This window comes from Pristiophorus japonicus, chromosome 15 (assembly GCF_044704955.1).
Source record: "Pristiophorus japonicus isolate sPriJap1 chromosome 15, sPriJap1.hap1, whole genome shotgun sequence".
NCBI classification, from domain to species: domain Eukaryota; kingdom Metazoa; phylum Chordata; class Chondrichthyes; family Pristiophoridae; genus Pristiophorus; species Pristiophorus japonicus.
The window spans coordinates 128,989,064-129,010,450 of record NC_091991.1 but is presented as its reverse complement, the minus strand read 5'-3'; the positions used below and the strand labels follow the sequence as shown (position 1 = coordinate 129,010,450).

The window sequence follows — 21,387 nt, the reverse complement described above, 5'->3', positions numbered from 1 at the left end:
ATGTGCAACTACAAAAAAGGTTCCTGCAGGTCTGCGCCTGATTCCCTGGGAGCTGCTATGATGCTTTCATACTGGGGCAGTTCAACATCCCTAATGTCTTCAGACCTGGAATCAGCCTTGGGCGACAAAGGATACCCCTTACAAACCTGGCTGGAGACACCTCTGAGGACCCCCATCGCTGAACACCAGGAGTGCTAAAACATGAGCCACACGATGACCAGATGTGTCATCGAGCAAGTCAGCGGCATACTCAATTTGTGCATCAGGTGCCTGGACAGGTGTGAAGGCACCCTTCAGTACCGAGCAACAAGGGTCTCCAGGAGAATTCTGCACAACCTAGTGTAGCAGCAAGGACTAGAGGTGTAGGAGGAACAAGCCGCTCAGCATTCTTCATCTGATGAGGATTCCAATGGCGAAGAGGAGGAAGATGGGGCACCCAACTCCAGACCAGCCAATCACATTGCAGCTTGAGATGGCAGGAATGCGGTTCAGTTAGCCACTCACAGTGGACCAAAGTAACTATCATATCCTCTGCCCACAACGCCCCCAATTACAGAAGCTCCTGTAATCAACCAATCCCCCCATTGCATATGCTACAGTTGGTCTAGACCAATTCCATGTCTTCACGTTCCGCACCAAACAAATGAAAAGCAGGGTTGGCACTCGCCATTCAATAACGGGGAAAAGTGGTGCAAAGTAATATATTTAATATGGCTTAAGAAATTAAATATATTAAGCAATTTTCGAAAAAAAACATGTGCGTATCCTGAGTGAACTGCAGAGCTTTTATTTTTCTCTCTCTGGCACTTCTACTTGGTCCAATAACTGTGGCTTCAGCAGAGGCTGTTCTAATCCCTATTCTAACTTTTAAGGTGCTCGCGGTCGATGTCTTCTGGGTGTTGGAGCTCGTGAGAGCCTCACCAAGGATTGCAGGGGCAGACTGGGCCAATGGGAGAGGAGGCAGCAACATGTCGGGCACTGGTTGTGGGGATGTTTTGAGAGGAGTTAGCACATTCATTTCCTTTATTACCATTGTCCCTCCCCTGTGCCAGCGGCATATCACTCCTGCTTCTCTGTGGGAGAGCAGATTTATAACCTGTCTGTCAGCCTGAGTAATGGAGTCGACATGTTGTCGTTCAGAGTTTGTATGCCCGTCGTCGTCTGGACCTGTAGAGATTCGTGCGCTGTGATTCAAGTTCCACAGAGGACGACAATCTCAATGGAAGATTGTGTCCTCTCGAAGGCCTGCAACATCACTCGACAAATATTTGAACTGGAATCCTCTAACTGGATATTGAGGTTATTGTGCCTGGCAGGACTGCCAGTACCTTGCACCGTTGCTGATGCCCCTCTGTCATTCTCCTTTTCATTGATGTCCGCACCTCCAGGTTCAGCATCTCCGTCCAGCTGAGCAGAGCTTGGAGAAATGGTGCCTTCCAACAAGGACGCTACACAGCAATCCCTGCCACCACTTTCTGTGGGTGCTCACTTGTGCCATGCGATTCATTAGGTGAGATCTCATTTAAATCTCTAAGAGGACTCACCAATGTGCTTGTATCTGCGCTGGCCCTGCAGTGCATGTGTCCTGTGACGTATGCCCTCAGGAGGAATGAGCTCTTCTGAGGAATGCTCATCATCTCTGGGCAGTGGTTTGTTTTCTTGCATGCTGCCCCTGCAGGAGAGGAGACGGATATGATTTAGTCATGGGAATGCACAAATGTTAAAATGCACCTGATTTAAAGTGACCATATTTGATTAAATGCTGTAGTCAGCTCAAGATGACTTTGACTTGTAGGAGATGTGGGTCTGAGAGATTCGTTCTGTCACCCTGGAGCAACACACTAGAAATCTCGCCATCTACATTGCTGAGGGAGGCAGATATGCTGCTTATCTCCAAAGCCTCCTCTTCTGCCGGGTAAAGTTCCACGATCTGTGGCAGTTCATGCCTAGTCCTCGCCTCCTCCCTTGTATTCGGTGCATTTTTCTCCTCCAAGGATTGCACAATAGACCTATGAATGTCTGCAAGCCATGATTACATCGAATGGATGCAGTGCATTTGACGAGAGTGACAATCAGATGGGTTGACTGTTATGTATTTAACCCTTGGTAATCTGTATCACACCACTACCAGAGGGCCTACCTGTTGGAGTCCCAAGGGATCCCAGCATCCCTTAGGAGCACTGCATATAAGCAGACCACCCATGAGGTACCTGCACTCTGGAGTCTTATTAAAGGAGCTAAGGTCACACTTATTCATTGCTCACAATACTCAGTTTCATCCTTTATTATGAGCGTATCAATTGGCGACGAGATAATGAACAACCTCGCGAAATTGCAAAGAACAGTTGGTATCCTGGAGAAGTTCTCAGAAGGGGATGATTGGGAGGTCTTCGTGGAGAGACTCAACCAATACTTCGTGGCCAATGAACTGGAAGGGGACGAGAACGCTGCCAAACAAAGGGCGATCCTCCTTACCAATCCACAAGAGATTTGTCATGTATCTTACATTATATATAACTGTATCCCGACATGCTATACATGACTGTAATAAGATATGACCTGTAACCACCAGCATACCTTACCACGAGGGGTGCACTTGCAAAAGACAGGTATATAAGCACAGGTCTCAAGCAAGTGCAGCATTCCAGAGCTGTGAAATAAAAAGTGCAGGTCCAGAGTAACCCTGACTTCACTACATGCCTCGTGTGAATCTGTACTGAGGATACAGGACTTTACAGTGGCGACGGGTTACGGGATTACAGAATCCACAGAATGGCGAACAACGGATCAGATGAAAAGTACAATGCGGGAGACAATTTGGAGGACTTTATAGAAAGGCTCCAGCAAAGCTTTGTAACCAAAGACTGGTTAGACGATGATACGGCAGACAAGAGAAGAGCCCATCTCTTGACCAGCTGTGGCTCGAAAACGTACGCTTTAATGAAGGATCTGTTGGCACCTGAGAAACCAGCAAGCAAGTCGTTTGAAGAATTGAGCACACTGGTAAGAGACCACCTGAAGCCAGCGAGCAGCCTACACATGGCCAGACATAGGTTCTACAACTACAGACGCTGTGTGGGCCAGAGCATACCCGACTTCGTGGCGGAACTTCGGAGGTTGGCTAGTTTATGTGAGTTCTTGATGAATTGAGGAGAGAAATGCTGAGAGACTTTTTCATTGAAGGAATAGGCCACGCAGGCATATTCCGGAAGTTCATAGAGACCAAGAACCTGACCTTAGAGGCAGCAGCACTGGTTGCACAGACAGTCTTGGTCAGGGAAGAAGAAATGAGGTTGATTTACAATGCAGGTACGACAACAAACGAAATAATGGAACAAGGAGTTCACAGCATTAGAAAAGCTGCTACCCCCACACACAGACAAAACCGGCAGAACAGGCTTTCGACAGCAAGTAATGGCAACAGAAGCCATCAAGGGCCACAGGAATGGCCGTTCACACCTCATCAACCCACAATGAGAGCAATCAACTACAAACTGAGAGAAGCTCAAGTGAGATCAGCCAGACGCAGCTCATTCTTTGCAAGCAGTCTGTACTGGAGGTGTGGGGGATGGCACTCGTCAAGGGAATATCGATTTCAGCAAGCTGTTTGCAGGAACTGTGAATATACAGGGCATTTGGCCCACATGTGCAAAAAAACGGCAGCTCGGCTGGTATACGAATCAGATGGGTCGGAAAACGGACCAGAAGACGGTGGGGACAGTACCCGGGACACCGATGTACAGCAGGTCAGCACGATCAATGGCTGCTGCTCCTACGACAGGATGCCTCCTATAATGATGAGGGTCCTACTCAACGGGATATCTGTCAACATGGAGCTGGTTACAGGAGCGAGTCAATCTCTCATGGGCGCTCAACAATTTGAACAACTGTGGCCGCATAAAAGAGACAGACTAAAACACACAAAGGTCAACACCAAACTAAGGACCTATACCAAAGAAATCGTACCAGTCCTCGGCAGCGCCATGCTCTCTGTCACACACAAAGGGACAGTGACCCGACTTCCCCTGTGGATTGTCCCCGAAGACCCCCCAGCACTGCTGGGGAGAAGCTGGCTGGCAAAACTAAACTGGAAATGGGTTGATGTCCATGCCATGTCATTAGAGGAACGGACCTCCTGCTCAACAGTTATAAAGCGATTTGAACATCTCTTTCAGCCAGATGTGGGCACTTTCAAAGGGGCCAAAGTCAAAATCTACATCACACAGGATGCTAGACTGGTCCATCACAAGGCCAGAGCTGTACCCTATGTGATGAGGGAAAAGATTGAACACGAACTAGACAGGCTTCTGCGGGAAGGCATTATCTCACCTGTGGAATTTAGCGACTGGGCAAGTCCCATCGTCCCAGTCATGAAGCCTGATGGATCCGTACGAATCTGTGGGGACTACAAATCTACCATAAACAGAGTCTCCCTTCAGGACCAGTACCCGCTGCCCAGAGCGGAGGACTTATTTGCCACATTGGCTGGAGGTAAACTTTTCTCAAAACTAGACCTCACATCTGCGTATATGACGCAAGAATTGACCGAGGAATCCAAGCTACTCACCACCATCAACACACATCGAGGCCTTTTCATGTACAATCGATGCCCATTCGACATCAGGTCAGCAGCTGCCATATTCCAGCGCAACATGGAGAGTCTGCTCAAGTCCATCCCAGGGACGGTTGTATTTCAAGAAGACATACTTATCACGGGCAGGGACACCGACTCCCATCTCCGTAATTTGGAGGAAGTACTAAAGCGGTTGGATCGGATAGGCCTACAAGTCAAGAAATACAAGTGCCTGTTTCTCGCACCCGAGGTTGAATTTTTGGGCAGAAGGATTGCCGCTGATGGAATCCAAAACAGAAGCAATTCGCCTGCACCCAGGCCCTGGAATGTCTCGGAACTGCGCGCCTTTCTCGGGCTACTCAATTACTTTGGGAACTTTATGCAGAACTTAAGCATGCTGCTGGAGCCTCTCCAAGTGCTACTCAGGAAGGGGTGCGATTGGTTTTGGGGGGACGCCCAGGAACGCGCCTTCAATGAGGCACGCAACCTTCTGTGTTCCAACAGTGTTTTGACTTTCTTTGATCCAGGTAAAAAGCTAGTTCTCACATGCGATGCGCCAGCGTATGGGATCAGGTGCATTTTGCAACATGTCAATAGTGCGGGCAAATTACAATCCATAGCTTATGCCTCCAGGTCACTTTCGCGGGCGGAGCGCGGGTACGGAATGGTAGAGAAGGAGGCGCTCGCGTGTGTGTACGGTGTCAAAAAGATGCACCAATAACTTTTCGGGGCCAAGTTCACGTTAGAAACCGACCACAAGCCCCTCACGTCCCTCCTATCCGAGAGCAAGGCAATAAACGCCAACGCCTCGGCGCGAATTCAATGGTGGGCACTCATGCTGGCGTCCTCCAACTTTACCATAAGGCACAGACCAGGCACAGACAACTGTGCCGACGCGCTCAGCAGGCTACCCATGGCGACCATGGAAGGGTCTGACGAACAGGACTGTGAGATAGTCATGGCAATCAATGCCTTTGAATCCACAGGTTCGTCCATGACGGCTCGCCAAATCAGAGCCTGGTTGGCCAGCGACCCCACATTATCCTTAGTAAAAAGATGTGTCCTAACCGGTGACTGGGCAGAGGCTCATGATGCCTGCCCCGAGGAATTAAAACCCTTTCACAGGCGCATGCATGAGCTATCACTACAAGCGGACTGCCTGATGTGGGGAAGCCGAGTAGTCATGCCTCTGCGAGGCAGAGAGACATTTGTCCGGGAGCTCCACCGCGAGCACCCGGGGATCGTTCTCATGAAGGCCATAGCCAGATCCCACGTCTGATGGCCTGGTATTGACGCGGACTTGGAGCTCTGCGTCCGAAGGTGCACCATTTGTGCCCAACTCAGCAATGCCCCCAGGGAGGCTCCACTGAGCCCCTGGCCCTGGCCTACCAAACCGTGGTCGCGGGTGCACGTAGACTATGCGGGCCCATTCATGGGCAAAATGTTCCTCATAGTTGTAGATGCATTTTCAAAGTGGATCGAATGCAACATTTTAAACTTGAGCACAATCTCCACCACTCTGGAGAGCCTCGCAACTATGTTTGCAATGCATGGAATCCCTGACACATTGGTCAGTGACAATGGTCCATGCTTCACCAGCGCAGAATTCCAAGACTTTATAATTGACCACGGCATAAATCACGTCAAGATGGCACCGTTCAAGCCAGCCTCCAACGGCCAGGCGGAGAGAGCAGTGCAAATCATTAAACAAGGCATGCTTAAAATCCAAGGTCCCACGCTGCAGGGTCACCTGTCGTGACTGCTGCTGGCATACAGATCTCGTCCGCACTCAGTGACTGGGATCCCCCCCGCGCAACTGTTGATGAAAAGGACTTTAAAAACAAGGCTCTCATTAATCCTCCCAGACATGTACGAAATCGTTGAGGCAAAGCGCCGTAAGCTGACTGAGTATCATGACAGAAATTCGAGGGGGAGATGGAATGAGATAGGGGACAAAGTGTTTGTACTAAACTATGGCAGGGGTCCCAAATGGCTTGCAGGGACAGTAACGGGCAAGGAAGGAAACAGGCTACTGCTAGTACAAATGGACAATGGCAAAACCTGCCGGAGGCATGTAGCCCAAGTCAAAAGCAGATTTACCAACAACACTGCGGAACCAGAGGCAGACTACAATGTGGAACTCGCACCACACCTGGTGGACAGACAGACCGAGGGAACAACCTGAGGAAAGGGCAATCCCAACAGACAGCCCAGGCGAGTCAACAACAATCACACCAATCGAAACAGACAGCCCAGGCAAGATACCAGCAACCACACCCAAAGAAAACAGACACCAAGGCAAACAACTGAACCACAACTCAGACGCTCCACGCGAGAGCGTAAACCACCTGAGAGACAATAAGACCTTGGGGGAGGGTGATGTCATGTATCTTACATTATTATATATAACTGTATCCTAACATGCTATACATGACTGTAATAAGATATGACCTGTAACCACCAGCATACCTTACCACCAGGGGTGCACTTGCAAGAGAAAGGTATATAAGGACAGGTCTCAGGCAGCTGTAGCATTCCAGAGCTGTGAAATAAAGGTGCAGGACCGGAATGACCTTGACTTCACGACATGCCTCGTGTGAATCTGTACTGAAGGGACAGGACTTTACAGATGGAGGAAGGGGGAGGTGAGGGTATATATTAAAACCGAATGTTGGGGCTGCGGGAAGCAAAGTGGGCGTGAGAAGTGCTGTGAATGGAGTATGCTTAACAAGACCAAGTGAGGGGGGTTGCACTACAAGATGTAGTGAATCTGCAACTTTGCTAACCTTTCCACACCTTGTTAGGTCATTAATACACATTCCAGCACTGTTTCCAAAGACTCACTAGGATGTTCCTGCTGCTTACTACTTGCGGCACTTCCAGCCACGCTTTCTTTGTAGTGGCTGCGGGATTTTTATTCCTGTTACTGGGAAAAAATGTTACATTGGATATATGGTACAGAAACTGGCCATTCGGTCCAACCAGTCCATGCTGAACCCCTCATCTAACTCTATTAATGTAACTCTCTATTCCATTCTCCCACATATGCTCATCTAACCGCTCTTTAAATACATCTATACTATTTGCTTCAACTCTGTGGTAGTGAGTTCCATATCCTCACCACTCTTTGGAAAAAGAAGTTTCTTCTGAATTCCTTGTTTGTTTTCTTAGTGACTATCTTATATTGATGGCCTCTAGTTTTGCTCTTCCCCACAAGTGGAAACATTCTCTCTGTATTTACTCTATCACAACCTTTCATAATTTTAAAGACCTCAATTAGGTCATCCCTCGGTCTTCTCTTTTCACGAGGAAAGAGACCCAGCCTGTTTATCCTTTCCTGATCGGTATCCCCTCACATTTCTGGTATCATTCTTGTAAATGTTCTCTGCACCCTCTCCTGTGCGTCTATATTCTTTTTATAATATGGCGACCAGAATTGTAAGCAATATTCCAAGTGTGGTCTCACCAAGGTTCGATACAAGTTTAGCGTAACTTCACTGCTTTTCAATTCTATCCCTCTAAAAATAAACCCTGGTACTTGGTTTGTTTTTTTATGGCCTTGTTAACCTGTGTCGCTACTTTTAGTGATTTCTTTACCTGTACTCCAAGATCCTCTGTTGATAATTGTTTATTTTCTGCTATTAAATACAGTTCTTTGCTCTTGAGGATGCAGTTTATCATACAAACTTAAAAGGAACAGTCCTCATTTCTCCTGGCTCCCTCCGCCCCCCCCCCCCCACCCCCGCCACACCAACTCCCTATGTCCCATTCTTTTACCAAAAGCTGCCCAACATTTACATTTTGGAATCCCTTTATTCTTGGCTGTCATGGCAGACAAAGTAGAGCAGATTCAGAAGGAAAGGGTCAGTGGTCTATAGTGGGCGGGTTAACCTTTCCAGTGGAAAAAAATTGGGGAAATGTTTGTAAAGGATCTTCCCAAAGACAGTAAAGTTGTTGCTTTTTGATTGCAAAGAAATAAATATTTCTCTCCATTGCACCCCATAAATAGGCAAAATAGATTAAAAATAAGCAAAGATTCATGACATGCCATGCTTTTCCAGTCGTGATATCAGCCAGTGCCAGATGCCCCTGCCAGAAATAAGCAGGAATTTCATTATAATATTTTAATGGAACAGAAGTGAAGTCATTCAGACCTCTACACCATTTTCTGAAGTAGATCTCAAATGAATATTGTCGTTATAATTTGGACACCCAGAGTTGCAAGCCTGTGCATTGTGATACTGAGATATTTAACGTCATAGCAGGCAATTTGACAGTGAGAGTAAAAATGCTTTTTTTCCTACTTTAACAGAATGCCGTGTGTGCAGGTAGTATCTAGGCTATTTTTTTTAGTGTATTGACACTGGAAAGCTACCTACTCCTTTCGGAAATGGATGCCTCAATGGTGTTCCATCTTTATTTGACTTATGTGGGTGAAGAAGAGGAAAAAGAATGCAGAGGTATAAAATAAGCTACAGTGCATCATAGGATGACTGCGGTTACACATCGTTACCTTCTCAACGGGCAAAGGCAGGTGCACCTGGACTTGTCAGAGGCACGACACCTGTGGGTGGAGCCTATGCTTCCTCAAGGACAATTGAAAGCGCCACCAAATTGTAATTGCAAAATGTAATCTCTGTGTCTGGTAAATGTGATCTGCAAATGTCAGCTTGGCTCTTCTGGTAGTGTTCACATCTCTGACTCAGAAGGCATGCTTTAAACACACATTCTAGGGTAACACTTCAATGCATTAGTAAGGGATTGGAGGTATAACATCTTTAGAGTGAGATATTAAAACGATTCCTCATCTGTCCTTAAAAGTAGATATCAAAGAACCCATGGCACTATTAAAAATGAGAGGAGCAGAAGTTCTCCTGATGTTCTGACCATGATTTGTTCCTCGTAATCTCTGTTCAAGACAGTTCACTCCCAATAAGATTTAAGTTTGTCCCTGCTGCTGATTATTCTTTGCTTTGCAAGGGCTCAAAGCCACACTTGTCAGTTATATAAGGAATGAATATTGACCATCCATTAATGTAAATGGATGGCACATCGAGAGCAAAATAACTGCGATTTTCCAGTAAGTTGTCCACTCCATGTAAGGCCGTGCCAGGGTGCAAAACTTTGGAAAGTTCCACACAACAGGTTTTAGATCCAGAAAATAGCTACAGGGATAAAGGTCCCAAAATTGTGCAGGGGTGAGATCCCGGCAGTTACGCTGGGATTGTGCCTACTGCCGAACTCCGCTACTGACCCCACTGAGGTCAAGGAAGCAGGAACTCTCAGCATAGCTAGTCTTCAAGTTCTCCATTGCAAAGAACCATGTCCTGGGCAGACAAAGCCTCCTGGAAACTATCAATGCAGGCTTGGAGCCAGCATATTTCCTGGCTTTCCGGTGCAGCCTGCCAGAGTTGAGGCAGGAGTACGCAGGAAGGTGCGAACGCTTTTGGGTCCGCAATTCAGACTAGTACAGCTCCCACAGTGTTAAGAAATACAAGAATAAAACAAATATTGCACGTATGGAAGTTATCTACAAAAGAACTGCTTAGCACTTTGATGGCAAACTTTTAAGTATTTTTCAAAAGCAAAATACTGCGGATGCTGGAAATCTGAAATATAAACAGAAAATGCTGGAAATACTCAGCAGGTCAGGCACCATCTGTGAAGATAGAAACAGGGTTAATGTTTCAGGTCAATGACCTTTCATCAGAAGCCGGAAAAAGTTAGAGATATAACAGGTCTTAAGCAAGGCTGGGAAAGGGGGAGGGAAGGAAAGAACAAAAGTGAAGGTTTGTGATAGGGTGGAGTGATTAAACGACAAAAGGGATGATTGTATAAAGTAATCAATGATTGTGTGGTATGCTCAAGAGAATATTAAAATAGACTAATTTAGGCTTCTCTTTAAATTAAACAAGAATTGTCAAATGGCACTGACATGCAAAGAGCGATAGTTTATTTCCAGTTGTTTATTTCTCCACTGGGATTATTTGAGGCCTCCAGCTCGCTAGCATTTGGAAAGTGCTGACTCATACACACAAACTATCATACTTAATTTTCACATGGAAGTAAAATAATCCTCCTGCGGACAATGAAATGATAAATCATTATGACCATAAAACAGTATCATTTATTTAGAGTTCCCGATTATTTTGAGTGGTGGGATATTTCTCCAGATTGCTGGTAAACTTACATAATACATCGGGAATATGAAATCCTGATAGAGTTAGAAATAAACAAAATAAATCACTAAAAAAGTCTCTCATGATAAAATGCGCTTTTTTTTATCAGCCACAACAAAAAGGCGTAGAACTATTGGCATTTCATTGCGGTTAGCATCCTTGGCTGGCATAACTGCATCGCAATATTCATTCCCAGAAGAAGAATTAAGCACCGAAGAGACAGAAGGTGTGTATGTGATTTTTGGTAACAATCTTCAAAAGACTCCCATCAACTGTGTAAAGATTTACAGTATGTTGCTGTACAAAATTTGGTTACACCCACTAAATAAAAAAATTGTCGTCATTGACACCCAACTTGGTGAACGAAAAGAAATAACAATCTTTATTCGATTCTGCACAGATGAAATCCAGCTTATTGAAGAGCTAGCAAAGTTAACTCCCAATGAAAGGGCAAAGGCCATCCAGCAATTGACCATGAGCATGGATGAGAAACGAGCGATCAGGTACAAAAAGAACTAATTTCCAAAGTTGATTTTCAAATGTGATATTTTAATTATATGAAATCTAGTAGGAAAGGAAGTTTTCTGTGAACATGATAGTTTATTTCCAGTTGTTTATTTCTTCACTGGGATTATTAGAAGCCTCCAGCCAAGCAGCATGTGTACTATAATTATATTACCCTGCTCAGATAGTATCCTTTCCACATTGCTGAAGTGGGCTGGCATTGGGCCATATTCCCTTTGGGGCAGGGTGGGGGTGGGGAAATCACATAAGGGGCAACCGCCCTTTAAACTGGCTTCGATATCGAGAGGTCATGATGTTCACAATGACCTTTTTGACTATTTCTACTCCTGCACGGTATGTAAGGGCCCGCTCTGGCCTTTGTGTCACTTTGCTTTTCCCAGCAGTTGGGTAAACATTTAATTGTCATTGTTTTTAGTTTTGTCATTCAAAAACAGTTAATATATTCTTCTTCATCTTCAATAAGAAGGGAACTCTTCACTTGCTTCTGTTATTCACCATTTCCAAACTTAAATGAAGAAGGAAAAGAAGTAGCCTCTACTAATGTGGGCTACTGTTTGAAATGCTTCAGTGCATTACCCAGACAGCCATTATCATTCCCCAAAAAACATTTGCTTGAATTTTTCCGTCTGCATCCTCTTTCAGGCTGAACCAGACTGTTCACAACCATATTTGACCCTGAAATGAGTTTTCAACCACATATCCGCAACATAACTAAGACTGCCTAATTCCACTTCCGTAACATCGCCCGTCTCCGCCCTTGCCTCAGCTCATCTACTGCTGAAGCCCTCATCCATGCCTTTGTTACCTCTAGACTCAACCATTCCAACGCACTCCTTGCTGGCCTCCCACATTCTACCCTATGTAAACTAGAGGTGATCCAAAACTCGGCTGCCCATGTCGTAACTCGCACCAAGTCCCCCTCACCCATCACCCCTATGCTCGCTGATCTACATTGGCCTCCCGTTAAGCAATGCTCGATTTCAAAATGTTCATCCTTATTTTCAAATCCCTCCATGGCTTCGCCCCTCCCTATCTCTGTAATCTCCTCCATCACACAGATAATGACGGCCAACAATTCAAAAACACAACATTGTTTAAAAATGTGTTCCTAGGATGTGGGCATCGCTGGCAAGGCCAGAATTTATTGCCAACCCTAATTGCCCTTGAAAAGGTGGTGGTGAGCCGCCGCCTTGAACTGCTGCAGTCCGTGTGGTTGAAGGAACTCCCATACTGCTGTTAGGAAGGGAGTTCCAGGATTTTGACACAGCGACAATGAAGGAAAGGTGATATATTTCCAAGTCAGGTTGGTGTGTGACTTGATGGGGAACTTGCAGGTGATGGTGCTCCCATGCACTTGCTGCCCTTGTCTTTCTAGGTGGTAGAGGTTGTGGGTTTGCTGCCAAAGAAACCGTGGTGAGTTACTGCAGTGCATCTTATAGATAGTACACACTGCAGCCTCGGTGTGCCGGTGGTGGAGGGAGTGAATATTGACCCCTTGACTCATTGTAAAGAGAAACACCACATTCCTAAGCAAGAATCTGGAATAAAGTTCCCACTAACATCATGTGCTGCTTTGGCTACAGATGAGACTTCACGTAAACCAAAAATAAGCACCTTGAACTAATAGTTCTGACCATGGAAGTTGAATCTAATAAAAATATGATCTGAAATTTTTATTAACATTATGTTAAACTTGTATAGAGCCTTCGTTAGACCACACTTGGAGCATTGTGAACAGTTCTGGTCTCCATATTATAAAAAAAGATATAGAGGCACTGGAAAGGTGCAAAAAAGATTTACTAGAATTATCCCAGAACTGAGAGGTTATATCTATCGGGAAAGGTTGAACAGGCTGGGGCTTTTTTCTCTAGAAAAGAGAAGACTGAGGAGTGACCTGATCGAGGTCTTTAAGATTATGCAGAGGTCCAAAAATGAATCCAATATAGAAACATAGAAATAGAGAAAATAGGTGCAGGAGTAGGCCATTGATCCTTCGAGCCTGCACCTCAATTCAATATGATCATGGCTGATCATGCAACTTCAGTACCCCATTCCTGCTTTCTCTCCATACCCTTGATCCCTTTAGCCGTAAGCGCCACATCTAACTCCCTTTTGAATATATCTAACGAACTGGCATCAACAACTTTCTGTGGTAGAGAATTCCACAGGTTCACAATTCTGAGTGAAGAAGTTTCTCCTCATCTTGGTCCTAAATGGCTTACCCCTTATCCTTAGACTGTGACCCCTGGTTCTGGACTTCCCCAACATCGGGAACATTCTTCCTGCATCTAACCTGTCCAATCCCGTCAGAATTGTATATGTTTCTATGAGATCTCCTCTCATTCTTCTAAATTCCAGTGAATACAGGCCTAGTCGACCCAATCTCTCCTCTTACGGCAGTCCTGCCATCCCAGGAATCAGTCTGGTGAACCTTTGCTGCACTCCCTCAATAGCAAGAATGTCCTTTCTTAGATAAGGAGACCAAAACTGCACACAATACTCAAGGTGCGGTCTCGCCAATATAGGTGTTTCTCAAATGAACACATGATTCCAAACTGTAAAACTGTAAGATTTTATTCCACTTGCAGACGAGACCAGAACTAGGGGCCATAAATACATAGAAACATAGAAAATAGGAACAGTAATAGGCCATTCGGCCCTTTGAATCTGCACGCCATTCAATATGATCATGGCTGATCCTTTATCTCAACACCATATTCCTTCTTTTCCCCCATACCCCTTGATGCCTTTTGTTTCTAGAAATCTATCTTCTCCCTCTTAAACATATTCAGTGACTTGGCCTCCACAGCCTTCTGTGGTAGAGAATTTCACAGGTTCACCACCCACTGAGTGAAAACGTTTCTCCTCATCTCGATCTTAAATTTCCTACCCCGTATCCTGAGACTGCGACCTCTTGTTTTAGACTTCCCAGCCAGGGGAAACATCCTCCCCGCATCCAGTCTATCCAACCCAGTCAGAATTTTATACGCTTCAATGAGATCCCCTCTCATTCTTCTACACTCTAGTGAATACAGGCCTAGTCGACCCAATCTCTCCACATACGACAGTCCTGCCATCCCAGGAATCAGCCTGGTAAACCATCGCTGCACTCCCTCTATGGCAAGTATATCCTTTCTTAGGTAAGGAGACCAAAACTGCACACAATACTCCAGGTGCGGTCTCACCAAGGCCCTGTATAACTGTAGTAAGACATCCTTGCTCCTGTACTACCATTTGCCTTCCTAACTGCTTGCTGCACCTGCATGTTTGCTTTCAATGACTGGTGTACAAGGACACCCAGGTCCCTCTGAACATCGACACTTCCCAAGCCATCACCATTTAAATAATACTTTGTTTTTCCTACCAAAGTGGATAACTTCACATTTATCCACGTTATACTGCATCTGCCATGTGTTTTCCCACCCACGCAACCTATCTAAATCGCCTTGCAGCATCTTTGCATCCTCCTCACAACTCACAATCCCACCTAGTTTTGTCATCAGCAAACTTGGAAATATTACATTTGGTTGCCTCATTCAAATCATTTATATATATTGTGAATAGCTGGGGCCCAAGCACTGATCCTTGTGGTACCCCACTAGTGACTGCCCGCCACCCCGAAAAAGACCCGTTTATTCCTACTCTCTGTTTCCTGTCAGTTAACCAATTTTCAATCCATGCAATACATTAACCCCCAATCCTATGTGCTTTAATTTTGCACACTAACCTCTTATGTGGGACATTATTAAAGGCCTTCTGAAAATCCAAATACAATACATCCACTGGTTCTCCCTTATCTATTTTATCAGTTACGACTTCAAAAAAACTCCAGTAGATTTGTCAAACATGATTTTCCTTTCATAAATCCATGTTGACTTTGTCCAATCCCATTGATATTATCTAAGTGTGCCGTTATCACATCCTTTATAATAGACTCCAGTATTTTCCCTACTACTGGTGTCAGGCTAACCAGTCTGTAGTTCCCCGTTTTCTCTCTTCCTCCTTTTTTAAAATATGATAGTCACTAATAAATAGGGAATTCAAAAGAAACATCTTAACACAGAGAGTGGTTAGACTTTGGAACTTGCAACCACAAGGAGTAGTTGAGGCGAATTGCATAGATGCATTTAAGGGAAGCTAGATAAGCACATGAGGGAGAAAGGATTAGAAGGATATGTTGATGGGGTTAGATGAAGATGGGTGGGAGGAAGCTCATGTGGAGCATAAACACCGGCATGGACAAGTTGGGCCGAAGGGCCTGTTTCTGGGCTGTAAAAACTTTGTAAACTAGGCATTGTTGAGGTTTACTGTGACAAATCAGTCTCTGTAATGATCGGAGGCAGTGCCATCATCTTGAAGTTTCCCTTGCAGGAGAATGTATTCAATACTCTGAAATCATAGAATCATCCAAATATTTTGGGGACCATGTAATATGAAGAATAAAAGTCGTGTATTCTTGCTCCAAATGAACTAACTTGATTGCTGCAGGTGACAGAAAATTGTCTATATTGGCAATCAATATAGACACCATCTGAAGGTTCCTCAGACTGGACCATATCACAAAAATGCAAAGAACATACCCTTCTGATGCTGAAAACATCTGTTGTGCCCCTCATCCACCCAGCCATGAAATGTGTCAAGCAGTTCTCAATCAAGTCCTTGGTGAGCTGGTGGGAAGGGTCACTATTGAGAGGGTCACTTTCAGGCCTGATTTTTTTCATCCATCAATTTAAATGGACACAAAACAAGGCAGGTTCTGTTATGGGAGTACAAACTCATCCCATCCAATTTTCTTTGATTATTTAACACGCAATGACAAAAGAGATAAATATGCCATTAACTCCTGATAGACTTGCTCTTGTATTAACTGGAACCGCATGAATTCATAAAGCCTTTTTGCACATGAGAGCTGTGCTATCTGTCATACAAAACATCACTGTTGATAGCTTTGGTTTCTGCACATAGAATTAGTGCCTCCTTGAAAAAATGTAACATCCCCACTGACTCTTGGGAAACCCTGGCCCAAGACCGTTCAAAGTGGAGGAGAAGCATTCGAGAAGACACCGAACACTTTGAGTCTCTTCGTCAGGAGCACGCGGAAACCAAGTACAAAAAGCGGAAGGAGCGCGCGACAAACCAAGCGCCCCACCCATCCGTCCCTTCAACCACCACCTGCCCTACCTGTGACAGAGTCTGTCGATCCCGCATCGGACTCATTAGTCACCTTAGAACTTATTAGTGTGGAAGCAAGTCATCCTCGACTCCAGGGCACTGCCTAAGAAAAATAAGAGAATTCGTGAATCTAGGCATTGGTCATTTAAACAGTATTACGTAGGGCTCAATTTTCCCCAGTGATTTGAGCTGTTTTTTTAGGAGCAGGCTTTTTTTTTGGCCTAAGTTTAAAAAAAACAGTTGCCCCAATCAATTTGCACCAGCATAACTCAGTTAGTTACAATCTTTTTAGGTAAGAAATTGGCACGAGATAGAGAGAGAGAGAGAGAGAGAGACTGTATGCTTCACTTTACCATGGCAACCTGATCTTTTTGGCACAGATCAAGGCTCCATCCCCAAAACTAAAGGACAGGTTAGGCTGCGCCAAAATGAAGAAATCAAACGGGGAAACTTAGAACATTTTTTTTTGGCGTACTTAGGCCCCCAAAAAACAGCCGTAACTCTTCAAGTACACCAAAAAAAGTTTTGGGAAAAATTGAGCCCATAATTTCACACACTAATCATTAAGAAAGAAAGACTTGGATTTATATAGCGCCTTTCACGACCACCGGACGTCTCAAAATGCTTTACAGCCAATGAAGTATTTTTAGAGTGCAGTCACTGTTTAATATGGGAAATATTATGCATATTTGGGACATACCTTGGTTTCCTGCTAAACATTACCTATTTTCATTTACAGTGAGATTGTAGTACAAATTATCTCCCCCACCCCAAACCATGCACTTTTGTTTAAACTTCATCTGGCAGATCTGTCTTAGTGCCTGGGATTTTTGTTTCTCTCCGAGAACCTGCCTCCTCCTAATCTTATTCATTACTTGGCTGGTCTTTAGCAGCATACAGAACCTTAAGCACAAAATCTAGGCTGACACTCCACTGCAGTACTCGGGGTGTGCTGCACTGACAGGTACCATTTTTTCAGAGGTGATGTAAAATATCCCATGGCACTATTTGGAAGAAGAATCAATATTTATCCCTCAACCAAAATTAAGATACTTAATTGGCTGTAAATCGCTTTGGAATATCCTGTGGTCATGAAAGGCACTATATAAATGCAAGTTTTTCTTTTCTCATTTCCTCCATATAGAAAGAAAAATAAGCTGAGCGTTATCTTTGCTCTCCAGGATGATCCTAGAATTGTGTGTGGTTTTGGCAGAGAAGAGTGAGGCCTGATAGTGGTTGACATGATCTAGCCAGATGTTGCAATGGATGGTTAAACCAGTTGTGCACCAGATATACTCATGTCTGCGTCCCTTGGACTCAAGGGTGAAAAGATATGGGCCATACTAGGGGAATCTATTAGGATGAGTGAGGCTTTGTTCGGGACAGGGGCATCAAATGTGCACGTGAAAGGCCAAAGGAGGGAATAGTTGAGCAGATCGACAGCTCCAGAAGTATTGTGCTGAATGGAGGGACAAAGTCTAGAGAGTTGGGAATTAGAAACTCAGCTGCCCGCCCGTGTCCTAACTCACACAAAGTCACAATCATCCATCATCCCTTCAGCTACTTGGGCCCAAAGCTCTGGAACTCCCTCCCAAAACCTTTCTGCCTCTCTACCTGTCTTTTCTCCTTTAAGACACTCCTTAAAACCTACCTCTTTAATAAGCTTTTGGTCATCTGCCATAATTTCTTCATATGTGGCTCGGTGTCAAATTTATCCGTTTTGTCTTATAACACTGCTGTGAAGCACCTTGAGACGTTTTACTACGTTAAAGGCGCTATATAAATAAAAGTTGTAGTTGTAGTAGAAAGTGCAGTTGTAGGTAATTTGTGGGTTAGTTTTTTCCAGGGATGGGCATGGAAGGGGGTAGGGGAATGTGGGTGGTGAGGGATAAAAGAATGTGTTCGCAGATGGTCTTTGATAGAGACCATGGGAGTAAAAAGGCCACATGAAATGGCATGGTTGAGGTGCTGATCTTGAGAATGGGTAGGAGAGGTTATATGGAGGGAGAGATTTGGGGAAGAAGTCAGAGGACAAGATGAGTTGAAATGAAGATTGAAATCAGAGTGTGAGGAGTTGCTCAATGCAGAGGCTTGGAGGAAAGGAGGGAGCATATCTCACTGAAAAACTTGAACTGAGGCTTTAGTGGGGGCTGTAAATAACATGGATTTTAAAGGAGAGGTGATGGGAGTTAAACAAGGTGAGTTGCTCGAAGGAGAAAGTATTAGAGGAATAAGGGAAGATACCAAGGTGTGATCTGTTGATAAGAGCCACAGCCCCCACCATGGTGGTTTGGTCAGCACAGATGGCAGAAAGTATTGGCACGTGGGGAAGTTTGTTTAAAGTGCAAGGTGTTACCACCCATGAGCCAAGTTTCAGTCAAAGCCATGAACTCAATACAATCATCCACAATAAGTTAATGGATGGCAAGGGCCTTGCTCACGAGTGAACGGACATTCTTATGGGAAATGCAAAGACTGTGATTGTTGGCCCAGTGGCAGACTCCAAGGGGTGGGTGGGGTGAGAGTGACAGGAAGGCGGTTAGTAGGATTAGCCCCAGCCAGTGTGCTGGATTGGAAGGTCAGTGAGATAAATGGTTGGGGCTGCTTTCAATGAAGCAGCAATGGGTGCCTCGATGGGCTATTCAGAGAATGCCAAGAGAGGTCCAAAGGATAGCTGTGAGCTTATCCGAGGAGGATTACTTGGTCTACATGCAGCTTAACCAGCGGTCCTTAAATGAACAACTCAAGGTCGCCACCAAAAAGGTAGATTTCTAAAAAAAAACTTAATGTGGAGCTGGGAAGATCTTGGCCCCCTACCGTTTGCCTCCCTCCCTCTCTCCCAGACTTGCAGACTTGCCAAAGGTTCACAGTATCCTGCTGTCCCCCCCCACGCCCCCCCCCCCCCCCCATACTGGGAAAGCGCCTCTGGGTCCAGAACTGGCATTCGCAGCTCTTTGCTGTCATACTAATGCAGCCGGCAGACTAATTTGTCATCGTCCTGCTGCTGGCCTCATCAGCATGTGCTGTTCTCGGATCAGATCAGACCCCGATTCGGGTGCAATCCAATTTCTAGCTCTACATTTGAAAAGTGCCTAATTGGTTGTAAAGTGTTTTTTTTCGATGTCCTCAATTCATGACGGGTTTTATAAATGCTCATTTTGTTTGATGGTTTAAACAACAACAAAAAATCCCTGCAAATTGCACACAAGATCCCTATATTTTTAAATCAAACTTTTCCCTGATTTTGCACTTGCTTGGTCAGCACTTTAGAATCTTTAAAGGTTTTACTTAGAGGATAGAGCTCTGAGGATAAATTAGCTTGGGGTTCTTCAGTTTACAAACGGAGATGACTAAAGGGGGACCTTATGGACAAATATGATACAATCAGTATAGAAAAGGTGAACCTTCAGTGCATTACTTCAGGTGAGCCAAGGCAGTAGGTCAAGGATCCATAGGTTAAAACTGGTGAAGAGCAAGATTAGGACTGGTGTCGGGAAGAATTTCCTCACACATAGTGATCAACACTTGAAACAGAGTAGCGAAAGTGAAAAGCTTTGTCATTCAGGAGCGTGTTGGATGGTTTGATGGTGGTGGCAGAGTCTGTAGATTTTTCTTTCTGGATGAATGCACTAAGGTGGATTTTCTGTTCAGCTATACATTCCAAATATGGAAATTTGTTTAATATGCTAACGATGCAATGACAGTATTTAATATGAAGTGCTCATTACATAATTGCAATGTAAATAGTACATTTCCCCTGTTTTCTGTCAGGGACCACGTGGAGCAGGAAATTGGGCCACTGGCAACGATAGCAGAAGATAAGATAAATTGCTGCACCCAGCTCCTGTATAACATATTATTTGTAAGTAATTACAGGCACACATATTCATATATTTGACGCAGGGATCGTCCGCCTGTCATTTGATGATTTTTTTAGCGAAACTGGGGTGGACAGGGGCAGAGAATGGTGCTTCACTGCATCCGCACCCATTTTCCTAGCTATCTGATTTCCCGCCGGAAGTGATGGTTCAATCCATCTACTTATGCATGGACAGACGTACTGAAATAATATGCAAATGACAGAACTACATCATCTAATGTCATTTAGCACCCGAGCAATACTGGATACCAGGGATGCATGTTGGTCCCGAGTGTTGCTAAGGACAGCACATGGCCAATTTAAATGCTCCAAAAACCTAACCAATCGAACACATAATGATTCAGTGCTTAGGCCCAAGTGCCAATTTCAAAAGAAAATGTGATTTTCTTCAATGGCACAGAAACCATCATAAACATATGCTACAAGAGGCCTTTGAGGTCTTCCTTGGCAAATTCCCAATGCCTCACCCCCACCCCCTCTTACTGGTGCACTCACTGGTGGAGACCCATATTTTGGCAGGCCCTAAGGCTGGAAAACCAATCTGGGTCAGAGTGCATCTTTGTGACGGGTAGAAGACCCACCATACAAAACATGCCCCCCAATTCCGCTAAACAGAAAATCTAGACCATCGGTTCAAATCTTCAATGATACACTTATGCAATTAAAAATTTGGTGAAAAAAACATTAGTCGAGAAATAATAATTTTGTCATGCTATAAATACTATTTTACACTGAAGATTGAACTTGAAATCTGGGTACATATTATATATGAACTTTATATTTAAAGAAACAACTGATGGTGTGCAATTTATGATATGTAATGCAGAAAGAGCATGCAATCCTATTGGTAGGGAGAATTCCTTGGAATCAAATTCTCAAGACTTAAATATATGATAATTGAAAATGCTATCTAACTGATTATACCTTCCCTTTGTGTTTCCTTTCAGTGGATTCCCTTATAATTTTTCTCAGTTCTTCAAGGATAATTAATAATAACAGAATTAGATCATTTAGGATCTCATTCTTTTTGATTTTTTAGCTCATCTCCATCCATTCTG

At 44.5% G+C, this 21,387-nt stretch overlaps 1 protein-coding gene across 1 annotated transcript in view; it reads left to right on the top strand.

Moving 5' to 3' along the window:
* LOC139281601 (transmembrane channel-like protein 5) overlaps nucleotides 1-21,387 on the top strand; it is a 192,972-nt gene that overhangs the window by 56,305 nt on the left and 115,280 nt on the right. The window contains exons 4-6 of the mRNA XM_070901751.1: nucleotides 10,862-10,978; nucleotides 11,153-11,255; nucleotides 20,221-20,311. Of these exons, the coding sequence (XP_070757852.1) occupies nucleotides 10,862-10,978; nucleotides 11,153-11,255; nucleotides 20,221-20,311 (311 nt within the window). The remainder of the gene's footprint in view (nucleotides 1-10,861; nucleotides 10,979-11,152; nucleotides 11,256-20,220; nucleotides 20,312-21,387) is intronic.